The sequence below is a fragment of the Scardinius erythrophthalmus genome (genome assembly GCF_964197995.2).
Source record: "Scardinius erythrophthalmus genome assembly, chromosome: 5".
NCBI lineage: Eukaryota > Metazoa > Chordata > Actinopteri > Cypriniformes > Leuciscidae > Scardinius > Scardinius erythrophthalmus.
In genome coordinates, this window is record NC_138225.1 from 51,603,069 (window position 1) to 51,623,630 (window position 20,562).

Consider the following 20,562-nt stretch of genomic DNA (forward strand, 5'->3'; position numbering starts at 1 on the left):
GTAACCAATAAAGTGTGACCAAATGCTACGTTCCTCGGGAAAAGAAAAACAAGGGTTTAAAATGATATGAGGGTGCATACTGGGTATACGATGATGAGAGAATTTTTATTTCTTGGGGAACTATCCCTTTAACTACATAAGTACACTAAAGTGACATCCAAGTGAAATCCACTCCCACTTAAAAGAACCACAAGTTTCCACAAAATAGATTCTCTTAAAGTTTATATGCAAAGCCACTAAATAGGTTTACTCATACATCATTTGAATCATGGAGGAGGAATGTATCACACTCTTTCATTTTAGGGTGAAATTTCCAACATGGCTGCCAAACTGAGAATACGCACAGCTTGCACTCCAGTTCGCTCAATCAGCCCACTCGCCATTCCTCATAAAAACATCTGTGAAATGCACTGCTGCTTCCCAAATAACCTGGATCGTCTTTTAGCCATTGCTAGCTTCCCATTTTCCAACTGTCTAGGCCTGTGATCTAGGCAAAATCCATAATTCATAAGGAAGTCTTTTAGAATCATCATTTGAAACCAATCCTAATGTACCATTTCCATACAGAATTCTAACACAAAACTTAAAAAGCTAGATCTTTCGCAGCAAATACAGCAGTTCTCAAAAGGACCATTATGATTAGCAATAGGACTAAGTGTCCCATAGGAATTTAAAGGGGGAAAAATGATTTCCTTTAACTCTCTATTAGCAATATGCTAATCAACACATTACAATAAATTATACATTAACCAATCGGGTTCAAAAACACCTATTTTGAAAAAATAGGGCCTTAATTTCTCAGGACTGGCTCTGTTTTGAATATTATACACATTCTTTTGTATGTCTGGACTAAGGAGATCAACCAATCTGTTTTAGTAGGCCCAGCAGTTTGAAAACACTGATCTGAAGATGTCAAGGTATAGTGTTCGCGAGAGTGCAGAGCTCGCTGAGCTTCCGCTTTATAGATCGACAGTCTTAATGATTATAAAGCTTTCTGTATATTACCCATTCACAATCTGAATGAAAGTTAAATTTTTCATGCTGCTCAGTACACTGCAAAGTTTCTGGATTGACAACTGTATTTAAATGCACGATTGAATTGGAAACTGTGATAATTGACAGTGATAACCAATGGACGAGACAAAATGGGACTTATTTTTTTAAAGTACTTCATTCAAAAGTTTTTCGCTCTGGTACCAAAACTGGTACAGAGAACCACAAAATTTTACTGGTATTGGTAGCGACTACTAAAATGTTGGTGAACCCTATAAGATTCTTTATGAGCAATAAACTTCACTACTGTGTATTGCAACATTTGGCACTGCTGATTTCAGAGCCTCACTCGTGTCAAATCAAAAGATAACTACTAAAGGAACATTTAGTCACTGCTACAAGAAAAGTAAGTGTTAAAGTGATAGTTAGTTCAAAAAATGAAAATTACCCCATGATTTAAGCCATCCTAAGTGTATATGATATTCTTCTTTCAGACGAATACAATCAGAGTTATGTTAAAAATGTCCTGGCTCTTCAAAGCTTTTCAGATTTCTAATTTTCTAACATTACAGTGTAATTTATTCCTGTGATCAAAAGCTGAATGTTCAGCATCATTACTACAGTCTTCAGTGTCACATGATCCTTCAGAAATCATTCTAATATGATGATTTGCTGCTCAAGAAACATTTTGGATTATTATCAATGATAAAAACAGTTGTGCTGTTTATAAAATTAAGTTTAGTTTAAGTTTACAGTAGCTTGTTATAAAACTAAGATTTCAGTTCCGCTTATCGATTCCTGTGCGCACATTTTAATGTGATTTTAAACCATTCGAGCACAAGAAGACGTGAACTAGAACTCAATTCAGAACTCGCGCACTGTTTTCTGTTCTGGACACATCCAGCGCGCACACAGAAAGCAGCTTCTCATACGGTCCGAAAATACTGAACTGAGTTTCCTTTCGAGTCTTCTTGCGCTTGAACAGACAAATACACAAAAAAATGATGTCAAAATATCTAAGTACAAAGAAAACGTGTAAAAAGAAAACTATACAGTGTTCATTTACATTTGATTTACATTTCTGAAAAAGTATTTATTTGTGCTATCGATGCTAATTTGCTTATTTGTTCTTATTGTATTACTGACTGTATGCTTGTCTTTAATAACGTTTGAAATTGATATTAGTTAGTCTCGCTTATAAGTTAGTTATTCTTTAGGCTGCTGATTTGCGTTCATGGTATTCAGCTGCAACAGAATGTTTTGCAAAAAGACACAGAATAAACAAGTTTGATATCTAAATGTTTGACTTTACCATATTGGAATCAAAACTGAAAATCAATAAGAATCAGAATCGATAAGCAGAATCTGAATTGCTAAATTTCAAACGATACCCAACCATATTTACACATTTCGCAAGAGTTTTTTTTTTTCTTTTTCAAAGCGAGATATATTCAAATCAATGTATACATTTTTTTTGTTGTTGTTTATTCAAACCCATCAATTCACCCACTATTGTTTTGCACCCAAAACTCATAATTGTGCACATCCGTGTTTGTTTTGCTTACCTGTTCTCTTTGGAGCAGCAGATGTGCTGATTCGAGGAGTCATGTTTCCAGCTGAAGAGGACGATGACAGTGAAGAATGTGAAGCTGGGTTTCGTCCATCTTTGATCTCAATGCTGAGGAAGGTCTTCATGTTGGACTCGGGTTCACCCCAGGTATCGTGGGTCCCTGAAGACGCTTCTCCCTCAGGAGTCTGCACTTCTTCTGAACCGCTACACGCACGCCTGACATTTTCAGTGCGACCCTGTGAGTCGCCCACTGTGGCGTGTGATTGGTTGGAGGAAAGCTTGGGCTGGGCTAGCATATTCTCAGTGGCATTCCTCCCTTTCTCCGGGATGGAGGAAGAGCAGGACAGCGTGTCCCGGGATCTCTCTGCAGACACTGTGTTTGTAGAAAAAGAAGAACTGTGGCCACTTCTAGGTATATTCGTAACAGGTTCTGCAAACTTGCGCATCCGGTCACGAACAGAGTTTGCACGAATGAAGGGACCCGAGTATGAGGCTTTGTTTTTAAAATCTGGAAAGAAATAACAAAAAAATTAGGTACCATTTTATATTAAGATTCTTTAACAACTATGTACTAACAATTAATAATTTGATGAAATGCAGTTATTGTGTGTACATTTGTGTTTACATTGTACTTTTGTATTTAGAAAATACCTGCATGTACTTCATTTCTGTTGACCGTTCCCTTACACCTTAACCAACCCATACTACCATATATGTCCATAACCGTACCCGTATCCCACCTCAATAGGAGTGCAAGTGTTTTGCAATACAACATCAACATAAGTACACTGAAACTAAGAATTCACTGTTTGATCACACCTTAGATTAGGGTCCAATTCTCACTATTAACCGCTTATACAGAGTTAGTAAGGTAGCTGTTAAGTTTAGGTATTGAGTAGGATTAGGGTTAGGGTTAGTGTTATTAAGGGATGTAAAATATGGTCATGCAGAATGACATTTCTAAATGAAAGATTTTTAAAGTTTTTAAAATCTGAAAAGAATATGTTAAAAAAAGTTTTTTTAAGTTTTGACAGCAAGAGCTACAACATTTAAGCAGACAACAGATATCAGATCATTTGGATTTGATGAGAAATCTTTGACATTTGATTGTAGACTTTGGCATCTTGGGAAATATGATCAGACCTCCTTGAGAATTGTTTTGAAACTCTAGAGGAGTCACATGTTACGATACGATTTTTTTTTGCCCTGGTGGAAGCAAGGAAGTGAGAGAATAAAAGGGCTAGTTCAACCAAAAATTGTAATTCTGTCATCAATTACTCACTGTCCAGCATTGCAAAGCATAAGCCTTTCGTTCTTCTTCAAAACAAAAAAAAAAAAGATATTTTTAATGTAACCAGCAAGATTTCTGTCCCTCCACTCAAAGTCCATGCAATTAAAAAGTTCATAAAGAAATGTGTATGTGTGTGTGTGTGTGTGTGTGTGTGTGTGTGTGTGTGTGTGTGTGTGTGTGTGTGTGTGTGTGTGTGTGTGTGTGTGTGTATGTATGTATATGTATGTATATACTATATGTATACATACATATATACATACATACATACATATATATTGAGCGGTTTAATTGAAGTCTTCAGAAGAGACATAATCGCTTAATATGATGAACAGATTTAATTTAGGCTTTTTGTCATATAAACACTGATTAACGCACTCAAATATGCCTAACTATCCTTGACGGAATTTTCATTTTAGGTTAACCATCCCTTTAATCAGAAGTCTTCACTTGCCATCCATTTAATTTCATTGTGCCAAGAAAAAACAATTGTGATTCTAAGGTTATTAATTCCATCTCATTTGGGGGTTTTCATCCCTACGGGTCATGCAGGATGTTTTGGTTTCTTCAGAAGGGGGGAGGAGACAGGAAAGTCTGATTAAAGCACTACACCGGACCGGGCCCCTAAGACTGTGAATGTGGTAATGGCCCTATTAGGTCATAAGGAAGAGTAAAGATCTTGGGATACGGCCCACTGACTGTGAGAGGATGACATCTCAATACTTTAAACAAAAGCACAAGGACATCAACTTGCTGCTGGGCAACTATAATCCCAGGTATGCAATATTTGCAAGTTGGATTTGAATAAAGAAAGTGTAAATATGAACTTATTTTAGGACACAGGCTAACTCTATTACTAGGTAACCTTCAGCTGTAGTGTATTTTCATGAGGGCACGCAGAACTGCTCACCTGTATCCTTGCCGTTAGAAAGAGAAGTCAAGAGATCGTCTCTACCTGACGTAACCTGAGGAAAATTCGTTCAAAATCAACTTTACATGAAATATGGCACAAAATATGAATAAATAAATAAATTAAGCAGTAAAAACTGTTTTAAACATTGATTAAAATTCAGAAATGTATCAAGCAGCAAATCTCAAAAAGGATTATATGACACTGAAGACGGGAGTAATGATGCTGAAAGTTCAGCTTTACATCACAGGAATAAATTACAGTTCTATATGTTCAAAAAGAAAACAGTGATTTAAAATTGTAATAATTTTTCACAACATTGCTGTTTTGCAGTATTTTTAATAAAAACAATGCAGACTTCTTTAAAAAAAAATTCTAACAAATTGTACCGACCCACATTTTTGAACAGTAGTGTATTTATACTATATTATACGATTTGTAACAGTATGTTGTAGCACATTGCTACAGTATATAGCTGCTAAAGTGGTTATTAGCATATTACTCTGTGGAATCTATAATCTGGTCTCTAGATATGGCTCATATCAATGCAAGTATGAGAGATTTGTTTGCTTGTTTTATTATCAGCCAGGCCAGAATTGTAATAGCAACACACTCTTTAAAAAGCAACAGAATATGAGGTATTGTGTCTGTTGCACATGAAGGCTAAAAATCCAGTAATCCTAAAAATGAGCAATAGTAATAGTGATGGTTAGTGATTCTCTCTCAATCACATCTGAATGTGATGACACTGTTATGAGGAAGGTCTGAGCAATTGGTGGATGGATTACACTAACTGGACTATACTGTAAAAAATTATTCTTCAAACTTAAGGTATAAATTAAACCGATTACTGGGGTTTGTTTTATAGGAAAACACTATTTCAGTTTTTCTACTTCAAAATTTCATGTTTAATCCAATGGGTTACTTGCCATTTATTTGTACTTTTTGTAAAAACGTAAAACGGTTAAACCAATTTTCGGTTGCACTTTATTTTAATGTGTCCGTGTTACAGTGTAATGAATAATTTAAAGTCCCCCTGTGGTGAACATTAAGCTTTTAATGTTGTTTATATGTCTATGTGGTGTTTTAAATCTGCTTTAAGACAAAGCATGTGTAAATTCATAAGTCGACAGCATTGCTGAGTATTTCCTCCTTAAAACTGCAGTGAACCAAAGACAGTCTCAAAAACACGCTTTGAAATCGCTGGTGTTTCTGACGTCACACACTACCTTGTAACCAATCAGATCAACGTGTGATCATCAATGAGTGGATCTCTGAGCTGAGTGAGTGAGTGGAGGCGGGGCTCATTTGCATATTCATAGAACCACGTATACTAAATGAGGTAAGGGTGTAGAGTTACATTCAAGCTATTTTAAGGCATGAATAATTTTTTTTTCCAAGGAAAAAATGTTTAAATGTCATTTTGGAGATCAAAGATGAGTTTTAAGGGATACAATTATTGATCATTACCATTTTAAATTATTGATAGTTACTATAGTAACAACATATAACGTGTAACAAGGACACTAAAATAAAATAAAGTGTTACCCAGAAGATAAAACAGAATCTCAAACAGAGACAAATAGTACCTCCTGGTGGAACTAACAGGGCAAGCGTTCCCATCAGACACCTTTCACTTCTGCTCACCTTCTGTGCAGCGAGGTCTTCGGGTCTTTTACTGCTCATGTTCAGAGTGAATTCTTGTGAACTTGTTCTGCTCCGAAAGTGAGTCGTCTCCACGCCATTGTCAAGTTTCTTCAGCTCTCGATCCATCTGCGGATCCTCTGAATTGACGCCAGGCAAAGGTGCACTCGCTCTCACTTCTTCCCCATCGGGTCCCGAGCGTGATCTTTGGTTCCTCGGATGATCTTCAGCAGGAGACAGGGATTCATGACTGCGATCCGAAGCGCTGGAATTCAGTCTCATTCTCTGATGAGAGCTGTGGCTGTCACTCGACTCTCCGGAGTCGCAGCGCTCCCGGTATGAAGGAATGACTTCGGATGAGGGCGAGCCATGTTCACATTGAATCCGTTGGGTCAGAGGGCAAGAGACTTTCTCTCTGACCAAAGGATCTAGAACTAAAACCATGTCGGGGTTCGAGCCTACAGCAGAAGAGACAGATGCACAACTTTAAATACACTATTACAGGATTTTTCAGGTTAGAATAAGGGTGTTTTCACAATTGAGTCTTCTTTAAAATACCAACCTCAGAGCAGTTTAAGTGGACTAAACAGAGAAAGTCATGTACGCTTTGTAAACACTGGGTCGATATTTCCGCCTATATCATGCGTGACCTTTCAACGTGATGCGTGAAGTCGTGGACGCACATTGCAGAGCTAGTGCAAGACGAGTATTTGTGGTTAAAGGAGTGGTATAATGCCCTTTTCACAAGATGTAAAATAAGTCTCTGATGTCCCCAGAGTGTGTGTGTGAAGTTTTAGCTCAAAATACCCCTCAGATATTTTTATATAGCATGTTAAAATTGTCACTTTTTGAGGGTGAGCAAAAACACACCGTTTTTGTGTGTGTCCCTTTAAATGCAAATGAGCTGCTGCTCCCGGCACAGGGGGCGGAGCTTCAACAGCTTGCACTCACAGTCATGCACTGAAAATTTCAAAAACTTTTAGCCCTTTATGTTCAAACCGGAGTCAGACAATGATGGAGAGACTTAAGAAGGAGTCACAACATGTAGAAACAACAGGACATTTCTGAATGGTTAGTTGATGAATTTATGTAGCTGATGTGTAGTTATCTTCTAGTCATTGATTAGCATTTTCTGTCATGATAATCTTTAAATCGTGTTCAGGGGGCGGGGTTTATGTAAATTTTAGGGTTGGTGATGTTACTAACCCGGGAGGAATGTGGTGTAGTCTCTACCAGCCGTTTGTTGTAGTCCTTAAAAATCAATTTCTTTAAAAGAAAATATCTCCCTTTGTTTTAAACTTTGAGCGTCGTAACTTTGCAGATGTTGTTTATGCTCAAACAGCAACATTACACACTAACTAAAGTTAGAAAAGTGAAATCATAATCAACCACCCCTTTAAAAAAGTATATACTTTTTTTTATAGAAAATGGCCGATGGTTTGTCTAGATAAGACTCTTATTCCTCGGATGGATCGAGTCGAGACTTTGAAGCTGCACTGAAACTGACATTTGGACCTTCAACCTGTTGGACCCCATTGAAGTCACTATATGGAGAAAAATCCTGGAATGTTTTCCTCAAAAACCTTAATTCCTTTCGACTGAAGAAAGACAGACATGAACATCTTGGATGACGTGGGGGTGAGTAAATTATCAGGAAATTTTTATTCTGGAGTGAACTAATCCTTCAAATTAAAAAGTATCAATATTGTTGCAACATACACTGCAGTTTATAGTGCTGTTGTAAGTGGAGGAAAAGATTTGAAGAGCTTAAACTTTTGGATGCAAAATATTTTAGCTTAAGTTTACAATTATTGCGCTTTAATTCTAATCGCTCCGCCTATCTGACGCGAATGCGCACGCCGTCACAAGTTCATTGAAGTATGTGAAGTTAAACCTAGATTCGCTTGCTGTCGGGATAATCTCTTATTGTGAAAAGGAAATACATGCGTGTATTTCTAACATTTACAGGCAACCGTAAGATGTAAGCTGTGCATTGAGAAAAACGTCTCAAAATGCATTAAACGTATCTTGTTAGTTTTTAAAAAAATGATCCAGGAATGGAATCAGGAATGCAACGATCCGACTGCATTGTAGCTCAAACTTCACAGAAGACTCATGGGCATTACATGCATACTGAATGTATGAATACTGCACACTGAATTTCTTTCAGGAGACTTTCAGGTTTACATTAGCATGTATGTTGAAATACTAGTTCACTCCTCTATATTCTCCACATATAAAAGCAAATATATGCAGCCAGGCACAGACAAAACGAACAGAACGAAGCCAAAGGAATGTCAGATGGTTATTGTAATGAGCTGTGCATGCTGGGTGGAGATAGGACATTTCCTTTCACATTTCCTGAGTATATGCACACTCAGGGCAAAGGCTGTTCGGGGGAACAAGGACACAGAAATCCAGACAGAGAATTCATGGTGTGCACAGGAAGTGACATTAGCGTCAAACCTTCAGTCGAGAGCCCAGTGTCAGCTAAATATGTGTAAAATTTGCACGTAGAAGCTCAAATTTGAAGATATAACTAAAATGGGCTACTTTATACAATCATAATGGCCTTAAATTATCCTTTATTAAGTGATACAAGGTATTCCTCATGGTTCTGGAAGCACTGGAAACTTAAATAATTCGTAAATTTACGTTTGTATGTTATTCTTTTCTTTCAGTTTCTTTTCCTTTGTGATATTGATCTAAGGGTCTGGAATAAAGTATTAATAATAATAATATTATTATTATTATAACACCTGATTTTTTCTTTCATTAAACCTGTGCAGCTGTTATCGAAAGTTTCCAAGTTTAAACCAGAGACACGAGACATTTTTATAGTGTGGTAAAAGCGACGACTGCGACATGTCAAAATGCCGATCTGACTGATAGTACTTGAGAGATTCACATTCACCCGTCGGTCACACACTCCAGCTGTAATGAGAGAGAGCTAATGCTCTTTTAAGGTAACAGCGTTTCTGAGCAGATCCCTGTAATTTGTAGGAAAGCGGTCCTGCCGACATCCTGATACTTTTCACATCTGGTCAGGAAGTATCGTTCTGTTTCCACCATTCTCAGATCTCTGAAGGAGCAGAGCAGCGTCTGTTGCTTTTAAGCTGCTTAGTCTACAGTACGTCTCGTGTTATTTTCATCGCTTACAGAGTCAGGATATACTCCTTAAAAGGCCTTTTCAAAGAATGTTTTCTTATTTTAAACATTTATGATAGTCATGAATGTTAAATGGTACATTTACTATAAAAAAAAAATGAAATACGAAGTGCAAAAGTGACAGCTTGCAACTTCAACTATATATAGCATTTTAAAAAAACAAACGTTAATAGCAATCAGAAACTCCCTTAAATGACCCTCTTCACTAAATTAAGAGTAAGTGAATATAAATGACACATCTTAGACGTTTAACTGTGAGGTCTTTAGAAGCTGGTCCAGTCAAGTGCTTAATTTGATTACCATCTTGTCTGCTTTGTTTACCACAAGTGATGTGGCAGGCAATGAAGTTAAGAGATCCAAACCCCAGACGCATTCTTCAGCTTCAGCACACAGAACGGCTCTCCACACTCTCAGACAAATGCTAGGCTGTAAAATAGCGCATGTCAAACCCAACACAGTCCCTCAATCATCTCTCTGGATAACCAGATTTGTTTCAGCTGGTGTGGAAAACAGGTATTACATATGCACTGCATCTTTTGTTGAAAGAATAGCTCACCTGAAAATTAAATGAACTCCAAAAATGACACAAAAATAACTAGTTCATCCGAGTCTATATTTGTACAAGTATTAGATTACTAGATTAACTATACGTATAATAAGTCTTTCATCCACGTTTTCATGTATATTGTATATACTCAAACCCAAATAGGATTTGTATGGAAGCCCATTTCTGCCACATAAGAAAAATTTAAATAAGTCAAAATTATTAAATATTAAGTCAACATTTTTTATCTCATAAGTGTGATTTACAGTAGTATCTAATTTTTTATCTCAATTTTGACTTTATAATAATTTTGACTTTGACTTTTGCTTTATCTCATAATTATGGCTAAATGTGTCACAATTTAGACTTTTTTGTCTGTCATAATTATGACTCAATTTCAACTTCTCAATTATGATTAGTGTCTTCATTTTGACCTTTTTTCTCATAATTATGACTTTCTCATAATTTCGACTGTCATCTACATTTTCTTTCATTTTCAACTTTTCATAATTATTTAGTTTTTGTCTCAATTTCGACTTTTGTTATGAATTGTCTTAATTCTGACTTTTTTCTCATAATTACTTAGTGCTTCATAATTTTGACTTATTACATAATTATGAATTGTCTTAATTCTGACTTTTTTTTTTTACTATGATTTTCATAACTTTTTATCTCATAAACATCTCCTTTACCCAGGAATAAATAATTGCCAGAAAGAAATATGTGACTTATTCCTTTAACATTTAATATTAAGAAGATTATCCCAATTTAACCTACTTTTAGTTAAAAGCCTGAAATACCACAGTATTACCATCTGACACCATCACTATCCCACCACACGGTACTATCTTCTAAGGGAAATGCCAGACAAGAAATTATTTTTGGAAAAAGCAGCAAAAACAGTCTCCCTTTATCTGGGGCCGTATTCACAAAGCATTTTATCTTACCACTAGGAGTACTCCTAAATCGCACTAAAAGATTTTAGCTAGGAGTTTTCTCTTAAAAGTTATTCACAACGCCTTTCAGACCTACTCTTAGTAAAGAAAAATGACAACTCCTAAACTAAGAGTGAGTCTTCGTTGCCATGGATGACGTCATTACTCATGCACGAGCTTGACTGAAGTGACCACCTTGATTGGCTGATGATTGTAACGCGGGAATGATTCCAAACACCTCCCCTAAGATGATGAGTGACAGGTGACAGGTCTGAGAATGCGTGCGGTGTAGTGCGAAGGACGGAAGATGATGAATAACTGAATAAATAGTCTAAATGAATAAAGAGTAAGGCAAAACAAAAAGCCTAGTAGCCTAATGAAACATATGGATTGATGCAATATCTTTGCAACATTATTGAATTAATCTGTCACTATATGCCTCTGCCTACGTTTGCAAAGAGAAGAACATTTTAATTTGATTCACAATGAAACGTTACAATTAGTTTACATGCAATGAGTAGCCTAGTTTTGGTTGTTGTTGGTGGCGTTATTGCATACCTAGTTATGCCTACAAAGCAAATTTTTCCCTCGCGATTGGAAGCTCCTGTAGCCGCCGCATGCGCATCTCAAAACATCGCAACGTGAAATGCCACAAAAAGCGGTTTGTGAATAGGTCTTAGTGAGTTAGGAGTCCTCTCGACTTCTTTTAAGCTGTCCCAGACTTAGGTGCTACTTTTAGGGCTAAAATGCTTCGTGAATTACTCTTAGTGAAAAAAATTAGGAGTCCTAAAGTTACGAGTGACACGCCCATTATTTTTAGGAGTTGCTCCTAAATTCGCCAGTTAGGAGCTACTTTTAGCCTTAAAATTCTTTGTGAATACGGCCCCTGATCTCTAAATGCCTTCAACTCAAAATGTGTTCTCTGACCCAAATCTTCAAAACACTTGCAAGACAAAAGCCCGTCTCCTCCCCCAGTCTCTTCCCTGTCCTGTTCAAACCCCAAACTTCCTTTGTCTCCATCTGAACAACAAACAGTGGCTTCCCAAAATGTCTAATTCCTGCACTCATTAAGGCCGTCTTTGCTTGGCCCTGCTCTCACCCTGGCCAAAATTACTGGGTTGAGCAGCTGAGTAAGGACCACTAACACCACAAATGTCAGGGTCACAGGAAAGGAGTTTTACTTCAACAGACTTTGTGTCTAAATATAGGGTTGACCTGGTGGGGGGTGGGGGATGAAAGTATGTTTGGCAGACATAAATGAGCTTTATATCTCTACGGGCGCTGAATAGCCATAGTCTACCTTGGTGTGGAGTGGAACGTTTCTAGAATTTTTTGCAAGATTAAACTCTTTTGTCAGACTGTATTAAAGTGAATGTTTTGTGTGATTTAACTTGCCTTCTCTGTGGTTCTCAATTCTCTCTGATTGGCTGATGAGCTCCTCTGCCTTGATGTTATCCTGCCCACCCTGCAAAATATAAACAAAACAAATTAATTTTCTTCTGAAGCCCTATTCAATGACAAAATCATACAGACTCAGAAAGAAAGATTGAAAAAAATTGCAGTTCAATAGAAATTCAACCATCAGAACCGATCTGGGATTGATTTGGCCTCTACCAAGCAAGACAGAACAACTAATTGGTTAGTAAACTGTAGAGATGCACAATTCTGGATATAGATATATATTGGTTTGTTTATTTATATTGGTTTTGTCAGCTATACAAAACAGTATATTTGAAAATATATGTAATTAATTTAAATTAATTGTTTTTTAAAAACTCTTGAATGAATGATTCACACTCTGAAAAAAAGGTACAAAAGACGTCACTGGGATGGTATCCCCTTAAAAGTTCTCATATGTACCATTTAGGTACTAATTTGTACACTTTTGGTACCAATATGTACCTTTAAGGTACTGATATGCAGTCTTTGAGTACAAAGGCGTAGCTTTTGAAAGGGTTCTGCACTAGTGACAGCTTTTGTACCTTTTTTCTGAGCGTTTTCAATGACTCGCTCATAAAGATTTCAAATGATTCATTACCGGATGACTCAGCGTTTTTGAACGAATCTCTTGAATGAATGATTCAATGACTCGCTCTCAGGCGTCTCAGTCTCCACTTTCCTTAAGTACAATAACATTGCGGTTACAAGCTGTGTACAGTTTAAACTACCTTATTAAATAACTCCACTAACAGGAGCTGCCGTTATGTTCTCAGACTGCTACTCTCTTCTGAACTCTTCCCTCAGTTCATTAAAGCTGCCAGATATCATTAAAAAAAGCACAACTTGCCTTAATATAATAAACAGACTTGGCAAAACTGTACCTGAGGAACAGATATAAACTAGTATTACCAACATCCTAAAAAATTGAAATGGCAGGATGTGTCATTTATTATGAATACAATAGTTCAAAATGAAATATTTAGATAGCCTATTATAAATTGATTTAAGTAATACAATAACATGACACTGAAAAAATATTAATAACTTTATTTAGAGTTTAATTACTAATAACAATCAATTCGGGGCACAGGTTTTTCTTCATATATATGGATGACAATAAATTAATTTAAATTCAAATCATAATTTAGGATCAAATCTAAAATCAAATCTATGCATACATCAAAACGAAATTTAATTCAAAATTGAGAATTAATTTTTTTAACCGAATCGTGAGATTCCAAAAGCAGATAATTTCAATTTTATGCAGCTGATGCTCGTTCAAGTGCAATATATATATATATATAAAGAACATAAATAAATACAAATAATTCCCTCAAACACGTGAACCAGACTGAACCTTTAAGTCTTTGAGTTTGTCTGCAAGTTGTAAAGAAGGCTGAAAGGACTAAGATGTTTATTGTTAGCTTAGCGCTGTGGACTTTAAGTCTTTCTGGCTTAACGGTGATTGTAACAGGATTAACAGTTATATGGTACAATAAAGAGCAAACCGCAGTTAATCAGCAGCCCAACACAAACAGAAATAATCAGGCCTTACATGAGGTCATGTGTCTGAGTGTGTCTTTGTTTTAGACCAGCTGAAGTCTTGAGGGAACGATATAAACCTAACATATGTAAATTACCATTGTGTCCCAGAGTAAAGCTGCGAGATTTTACTTGCAAACAAACAGCAAAGCATCATTTTTCTGTCTGTAGAAAACAGATATAAGACACTGCTTAGCCAGCAGTCGCATCCATCTTTCCACACTATAATTACAAGACGCTTGCCATGAAAACACATGAGAAATGGCTTTTTCTGAAGTTCGGATAAAGGTTGCCGTTAAAGAGACATTTCACCCCAAAATAAAGATGATTTTGTGAACTGAAGCGGTCTTAACTTTTAGCCTGTTCCTTACACACTTACACTTTGGTTGTAGTGCCCGAGTTGCATGAGCAACTTTTATTGTACTTTTTTGTCCTGTAGGAGCTTGAAAGCCCCAGTGATAAGCTTTTTCCATGATAAAAGTAAATGGGGACTGGGGCTTTCAAGCTCCTAAAGGACAAAAAAGTACAATAAAAGTTGCTCATGCAACTCTCCCTCCACAGACGAAAGTCAGTCATGTTGTATGTTGTAAGTCACACAAGGGTGAGAAAACTTGCGAGTGATTTTTATTTTTGAGTGAACACTGATTTCAAGCCTCTATGCATGTGTATGTGGTCGATCCTTCGTGACAGGTTTAATCTAGTAATCGCTGCAGAAGTTTCAGATAAACTGAAGGTGATTTTTTTTTTCCATTACGATTTTTTCTAAATGTCGACAAAAAAACTACTGCGAAATGACGGCGTTTCCATTAACCGATGTTATGTGATTAAAACGTAATTTTTTCCTCTCGCGATAAGTCATTCCAAAAATCGAGACGTATGTGTGTTATCCAATCATTAGTGGCAAGGAATGACCCTTATACTTGTGAGCGGCACATATGAGGTGTTTCTGGGTGTTTCTCCCTCATATCTGCTTCGAGCTCTTGATTGTGGCATTTATTTGAGGTTTAGAATCCATTATTCCTGTAATTCTTTTGTCTTGTATGAATTTAATAAAGAACTCTGTCTCGTCTTCTGTCCAAACACACCGCGTCATCTACGTCAGGTGACCTGTAAATGTGCTAAAACTGTTTCCATTGCAGTTTTGCGAAATATTTCTTTTCGAATAGCCTGAAAAACCACCTCATGCAAGCGAGCATAAAAACTTTTTTGCGATAAATGAGAGTTTTTTGCGAAATTTACTTGTTTCCATTGGGCGTATTTTCAATTCGCAATTTCAATTTGCGCAATTTGAAGGGAAATGCAAACACGTCTTGAGACCCTCACAAGATCTCTGCTTCTCTCTTCTTGCATGAAAAACATTTCTCCCCAAATGCCACATAAAGCTTTACATCTTCTAAATTGCCCAATTTTGAGGTAGCTGAGTGCACAAAGCTCATAAGATCTAGTGTGTGTGAAGCATTTTCCATGAGCGTCTGGATAAGTCTGGTGAACCACACACACCCTTAACTCATGATGAGTGAAATACAGTAGCAGGGCCTGTCATTTTGGCTCCAAAACACACACACACACACACACAAACACACACACAGTAAAATGATGAGATGAAGAGATCCTTCACCACATTCACTGAATATCCAACAAAGACTGGGAGCTTTACTGCCAATCTACAGGTCCATTTCCCTTCGTCTCGCTCAAACAATCCAAGGGAAATTTCATTTTGCATTTTTAGATTTATTTAAATATTTTAGTTTCCTATGTTTATTATACATATACATATAATAGACACTACAGTTCGAATGTTTGAGGTCAATCTTTTTTTTTTTATTCAGCAAGGATGAATTAAGTTTATCAAAAGTGACAGTAAATTATTTCTATTTCAAATTAATGCTGTTCTTTTGAACTTTCTATTCATCCAAGAATGCTGAAAAAAAAATTATGGTTTCCACAAATATATTAAGCCGCACATATATTTTCAACATTGATCATAATCATAAATGTTTCTTGAGCAGCAAATCATCATATTAGAATGATTTCTGAAGGATCATGTGACACTGAAGACTGGAGTAATGATGCTGAAAATTCAGCTTTGAAAAATAAAAATTTTCAATATATTCCCATAAAAAACAGCTATTTTCAAGTGTAATAATATTTCACAACTTTACTATTTTACTGTGTTTTTTATCAAATAAATGATCCCTTGATTAGCAGAAATCTTACCAACCCCACATGTGTGACACACACATATACATACATATACACACATATATATATATATATACACACACACACACACACACACACACACACACACACACACACACACACACACACACACACACACACACACACACACACACACACACACACACATACACATATATATATATATATATATATATATATATATATATATATATATATATATATACACACACACACACACACACACTTAAAATAAAATAAGAATAATATAAATATATATAATATACATAATATAAATATAGACATACTTAAAATGTAGTTCATAACTAAAATGTTATGAATACTGTGAATTAATTAAATGTAAAAATGTATGCCATTTATTCCATATTAATAAAACAATGAAGTGGAAACTTATGCTTTAACAGCACAATATTTACAGTAACACATGATAAAACCCTTCATGAAAGAGCCATTTACCTTCTCCTGGAGTTCCTGTATGAAGCTCTCAGTCCACACGTGTGTACGGCACATAAAACGCAGCACTCAGTCACTGAGCTCCGGCTACCGTACACACACACACACACACACACACACACATAATCACACTGGCCACTCCCCCTTCTTCCTGACCACTCCCACTATCTTCCTCTCCACATCCCACCCATCCTGGCTAACTCACGTCTCTTGCCTCTCGTTATATTGCAGGTCAACAGATAAACCGCAGCCATGGACCCTCAGATTCAAACTTTGCACCTTCATGTGTCATAAAAATAAATCTAAAACTGTCAAAATAATAATTTGTAATCAGGGAATCTATTTTTATTACAACAACTTCATACTAAGAGCTTTATAAACAGTCTATATCTAACAATAATTTAAAAGTTCATACACTATGTATATGCTCATATATGTTCATATACATATACTTCATATGCTATATGAAATCTCCAGGGTCAAAATCAGCGTCACACTTCCTCACTGGAGTCCTATGATTCCCAAAGCCAATGTTTGTACACAGGAAAAGATGTCAAACTGAGATATAACAAAACGAAGCAAACAAAACATGAAAGCACAAACGCATAGACCTCATGTACCAGAAGGAAAACATGAGGGAATCACTCAGACAACACACAGGAAAAACATTCATACTCGAGGACAAAAGGAAAACACTGTATACAAAGCAGATGTAAATGTCAAGACTGAACAAGAGGCCATTCTTCTATTCAGGACGGTTTTTATTTGTCATTTGTGGCACTGTATTGCCACTGTGAAATATGAAAGATAAGGCCAATATAAGTAATTAAATCTGTTTTTTACTGTTATCTTTATTCTCTTCAAGTATGAAAATACTAAAAATATTAAATCAAAGCTAGTTTTATTATATTATGTTATGTTTAAACAATATTTCCTCACTTAAAGCTATTGTTCATCTACAGAAGGCTTAAGAATTCACACGTCGCATCTTTTGCGTTCTCAAGTTTATTTTAAATGTAGACGGTCTTGCTTTGTGACGCGCTCCTTTAAAAAAAACCTCAACTTCGCAAGTGCACAGCAGCTCATGTGACCAGAACCAACCAATCAGCTTCACCCTTTCCACAACAACATTAAAAGCTCAGCGTAGATGGAGGAACGGCTGAATAGGGTGATATTTGTTTCTCTTCTCCATAAATAAATCTAGATCTAAATCCTTGCTGTAACTTCCTCGTAGTTAACACACGACATGTGAACGCCCCTCTAGGATACAGTGCATGGACTGCTTATATGATGATCCTAATGTGTACTTTTGCTTTATTTCCCCACTTTTATTATAATAAAAAGGAGCAGCGTGAACACACACCGCCGTTTGAGTTCCACATAAGGAGAGTCAAACAGGTTTTAGGGCTGCACAATTAATTGAATCAATAATCAAGACTGTAGCCGCGTGTCCATTCCCCTTCAAATTGCGCAAATTGAAATTGAAAATTGAAAATATGCCCAAAGGAAACATGTCAATTTCGCAAAAAATCCCATTTATTACAAAAAAAAGTTTTTACCCTCGCATGAGGTGGTTTTTCAGGCAATGCGAAAAATAAATATTTCGCAAAACTGCAATGGAAACAGTTTTAGCACATTTACAGGTCAGCTGACGTAGATGACGCGGTGTGTTTGGACAGAAGACGAGACAGAGCTCTTTATTAAATTCATAAAAGACAGAAGAATTACTGGAATACTGGATCCTAAACCTCAAAGAAATGCCACAATCAAGTATAAGGGTCTTTCCTCTCGAGTATAAGGGTCTTTCCTTGCCATTAATGATTGGATAACACACATACGTCTCCTTCAATTAATAATAATGGCCAGTGCAGGGGTTGGGATACATAAACCTACCAACGTCCGTTGCCATGATTTTTGGACCGACTTATCGCGAGAGGGAAAAATTACGTTTTAGTCGCATAACATTGGTTAATGGAAACGCCATCATTTCGCAATAGTTTTTTATCGACATTTAGAAAATATCGCAAAAGTTTTGTGCAAATCTGTAATGGAAATGAGTCTTGTGATTACCACTGCTGTGATTCATGTGATGATTACATCTTAAGTAATGAGAACCGGTCCCAATTAGCTAGTTTGTCTCATTGTGATGCACAGATGCGTGTTTTATGTTTCACTTCAGTTTATAGTGACACGCAGAGAAACATCTGACAATATCTGCATCTACACTAACATTTTTTTATTTATATTTTAAGTGTCTTCTGTTTTCATTTAAAAACTGTAAGAACTGAGAGGACAACAAATGCAACTATAACAGGGCCTTATACAAGAACGTTGGATTAAAGGTTAATTTTGATCCGAGTAAAAAGAATCTTGCGAACGGCATATTATTTGCACTAAGCGACACTTTGCGTGTTGCCATTGAACTGAGCATCAGCTGAAAGAAGATGGGTGGGAAGTTTTGCATTAGATTTCAAATGTTGATGGCAAACTCTTTGTTACATATCCTGTGACATGACAATAACCTGTGCCATATTACCATAGGAGGCTTTTTTCCTCATTGAAAAGCTGTTTATGAAGATATGATACCCGATAAGTGAAGATATGATCACACTGGATCTCCTAATACAGATGTGTCTTTCTTTCCCGTTGCTAAAACACGTCACATTTGGTTACCTGTTATTTTCAGTGAGCGTCCTAGGCATTCAGTTGGATATGGGTAATATTACAGACAAGTATGAACTGATACACAGATAAGCGTGCTGATGTTTACTCAAAAGTCTCCCTGAGATAATGCCTGAGAAACAGCAATGGAAAGAGGAGTAACTTGAGGATGGAGAAATGAAATAAATATGAGTAGGAGTGGAGAGGGACAAGGGCAGATTAAGGTGAAGGAAGCAGCACATTTTTAACATTCTCCACATTTCAGTCGGCGGAGAGATCTGTGTTGTTAACACATTAAAGTCATTGAAGGACAAAGGTATGTGTGTGTGTGTGTGTGTGTGTCATGGGAAGTTGGAATGAAAAGAAAGTGAAAGCAAAAAAAGAAAGACAGGATAGAAGGTTGTTTACATATTCTGTACACCTATTTGCATATTCAAAAAAAAAAGATGTGTGATGTAATAATGTGTTTTGTAATAATGTAATTAGCGTTTTTTTGAATGTTGATTATTTTCCCCATATTCTCTATTGTTGCAGCTCCCCTCTTCCCAGTAGGGCTGTGCAATTAATTGAATTTCGATTTCTGCTCCCAACAATCACCAAAATTGTACAATCGAGTAAAAACGATTATTTTGCCATGTTCTGTTAAGCAAGAACACTCTTATTTTGTCTTGTGTTTTGAATGACACGCGCACTTCCGCCTCACGAAGCCGTAAACTCTCTTAGCCTGAATGTTTAAACTTAAAGAAGTGAAAATGATCAACTTTAGTTACGATGCAATGCTGGCCCGATTGTGCAAGTGACAATTCCGTCATGTCCCGACTCCTAAACGCGAGAGTGTAGTTTCAACGCTTGCTTTGTCCAACCCATTTTGAGAGACAGAGAGAGAGAAGACGCGGCAACGCTGAACACTCACGCGGTTTGTGAAATTGCGTCTTTGCGAAAGTTTTAAAAATTATAGATTTGATTTTATAATCTTTGTAGATTAATTTAGGCTACTCATACAATCTACATGCTAAAGTGAATCAATGTTTGCGGGGGAATTTCCCGCATTATAAGTGGTAGACCTGCGGGGAAATTGAAATACTTATTGAAGTATTATCTGTTACATTATTTATTTTAATATTTCAAAAAGTACAATAAATGTTCAAATTAATTTTTTTTTAAGAATTGTTGAAAGGTGTCTTTTTAATA

General features: G+C 36.4%; 1 protein-coding gene across 6 annotated transcripts in view; it reads right to left on the minus strand.

Annotated features, from left to right (window-relative positions):
• smtnb (smoothelin b) overlaps positions 1-20,562 on the minus strand; it is a 71,967-nt gene that overhangs the window by 31,360 nt on the left and 20,045 nt on the right. For 4 of the 6 annotated variants that reach the window (XM_081366556.1, XM_081366557.1, XM_081366555.1 and 1 more), the window contains exons 6-9: positions 12,448-12,517; positions 6,409-6,863; positions 4,762-4,816; positions 2,559-3,071 (exon numbers count right to left, since the gene is read on the minus strand). In XM_081366556.1, the coding sequence (XP_081222682.1) occupies positions 2,559-3,071; positions 4,762-4,816; positions 6,409-6,863; positions 12,448-12,517 (1,093 nt within the window). Of the gene's footprint in view, positions 1-2,558; positions 3,072-4,761; positions 4,817-6,408; positions 6,864-12,447; positions 12,518-16,713; positions 16,809-20,562 lie in introns of those variants that run through there. The other 2 variants (XM_081366558.1, XM_081366559.1) reach the window with 2 other exon arrangements.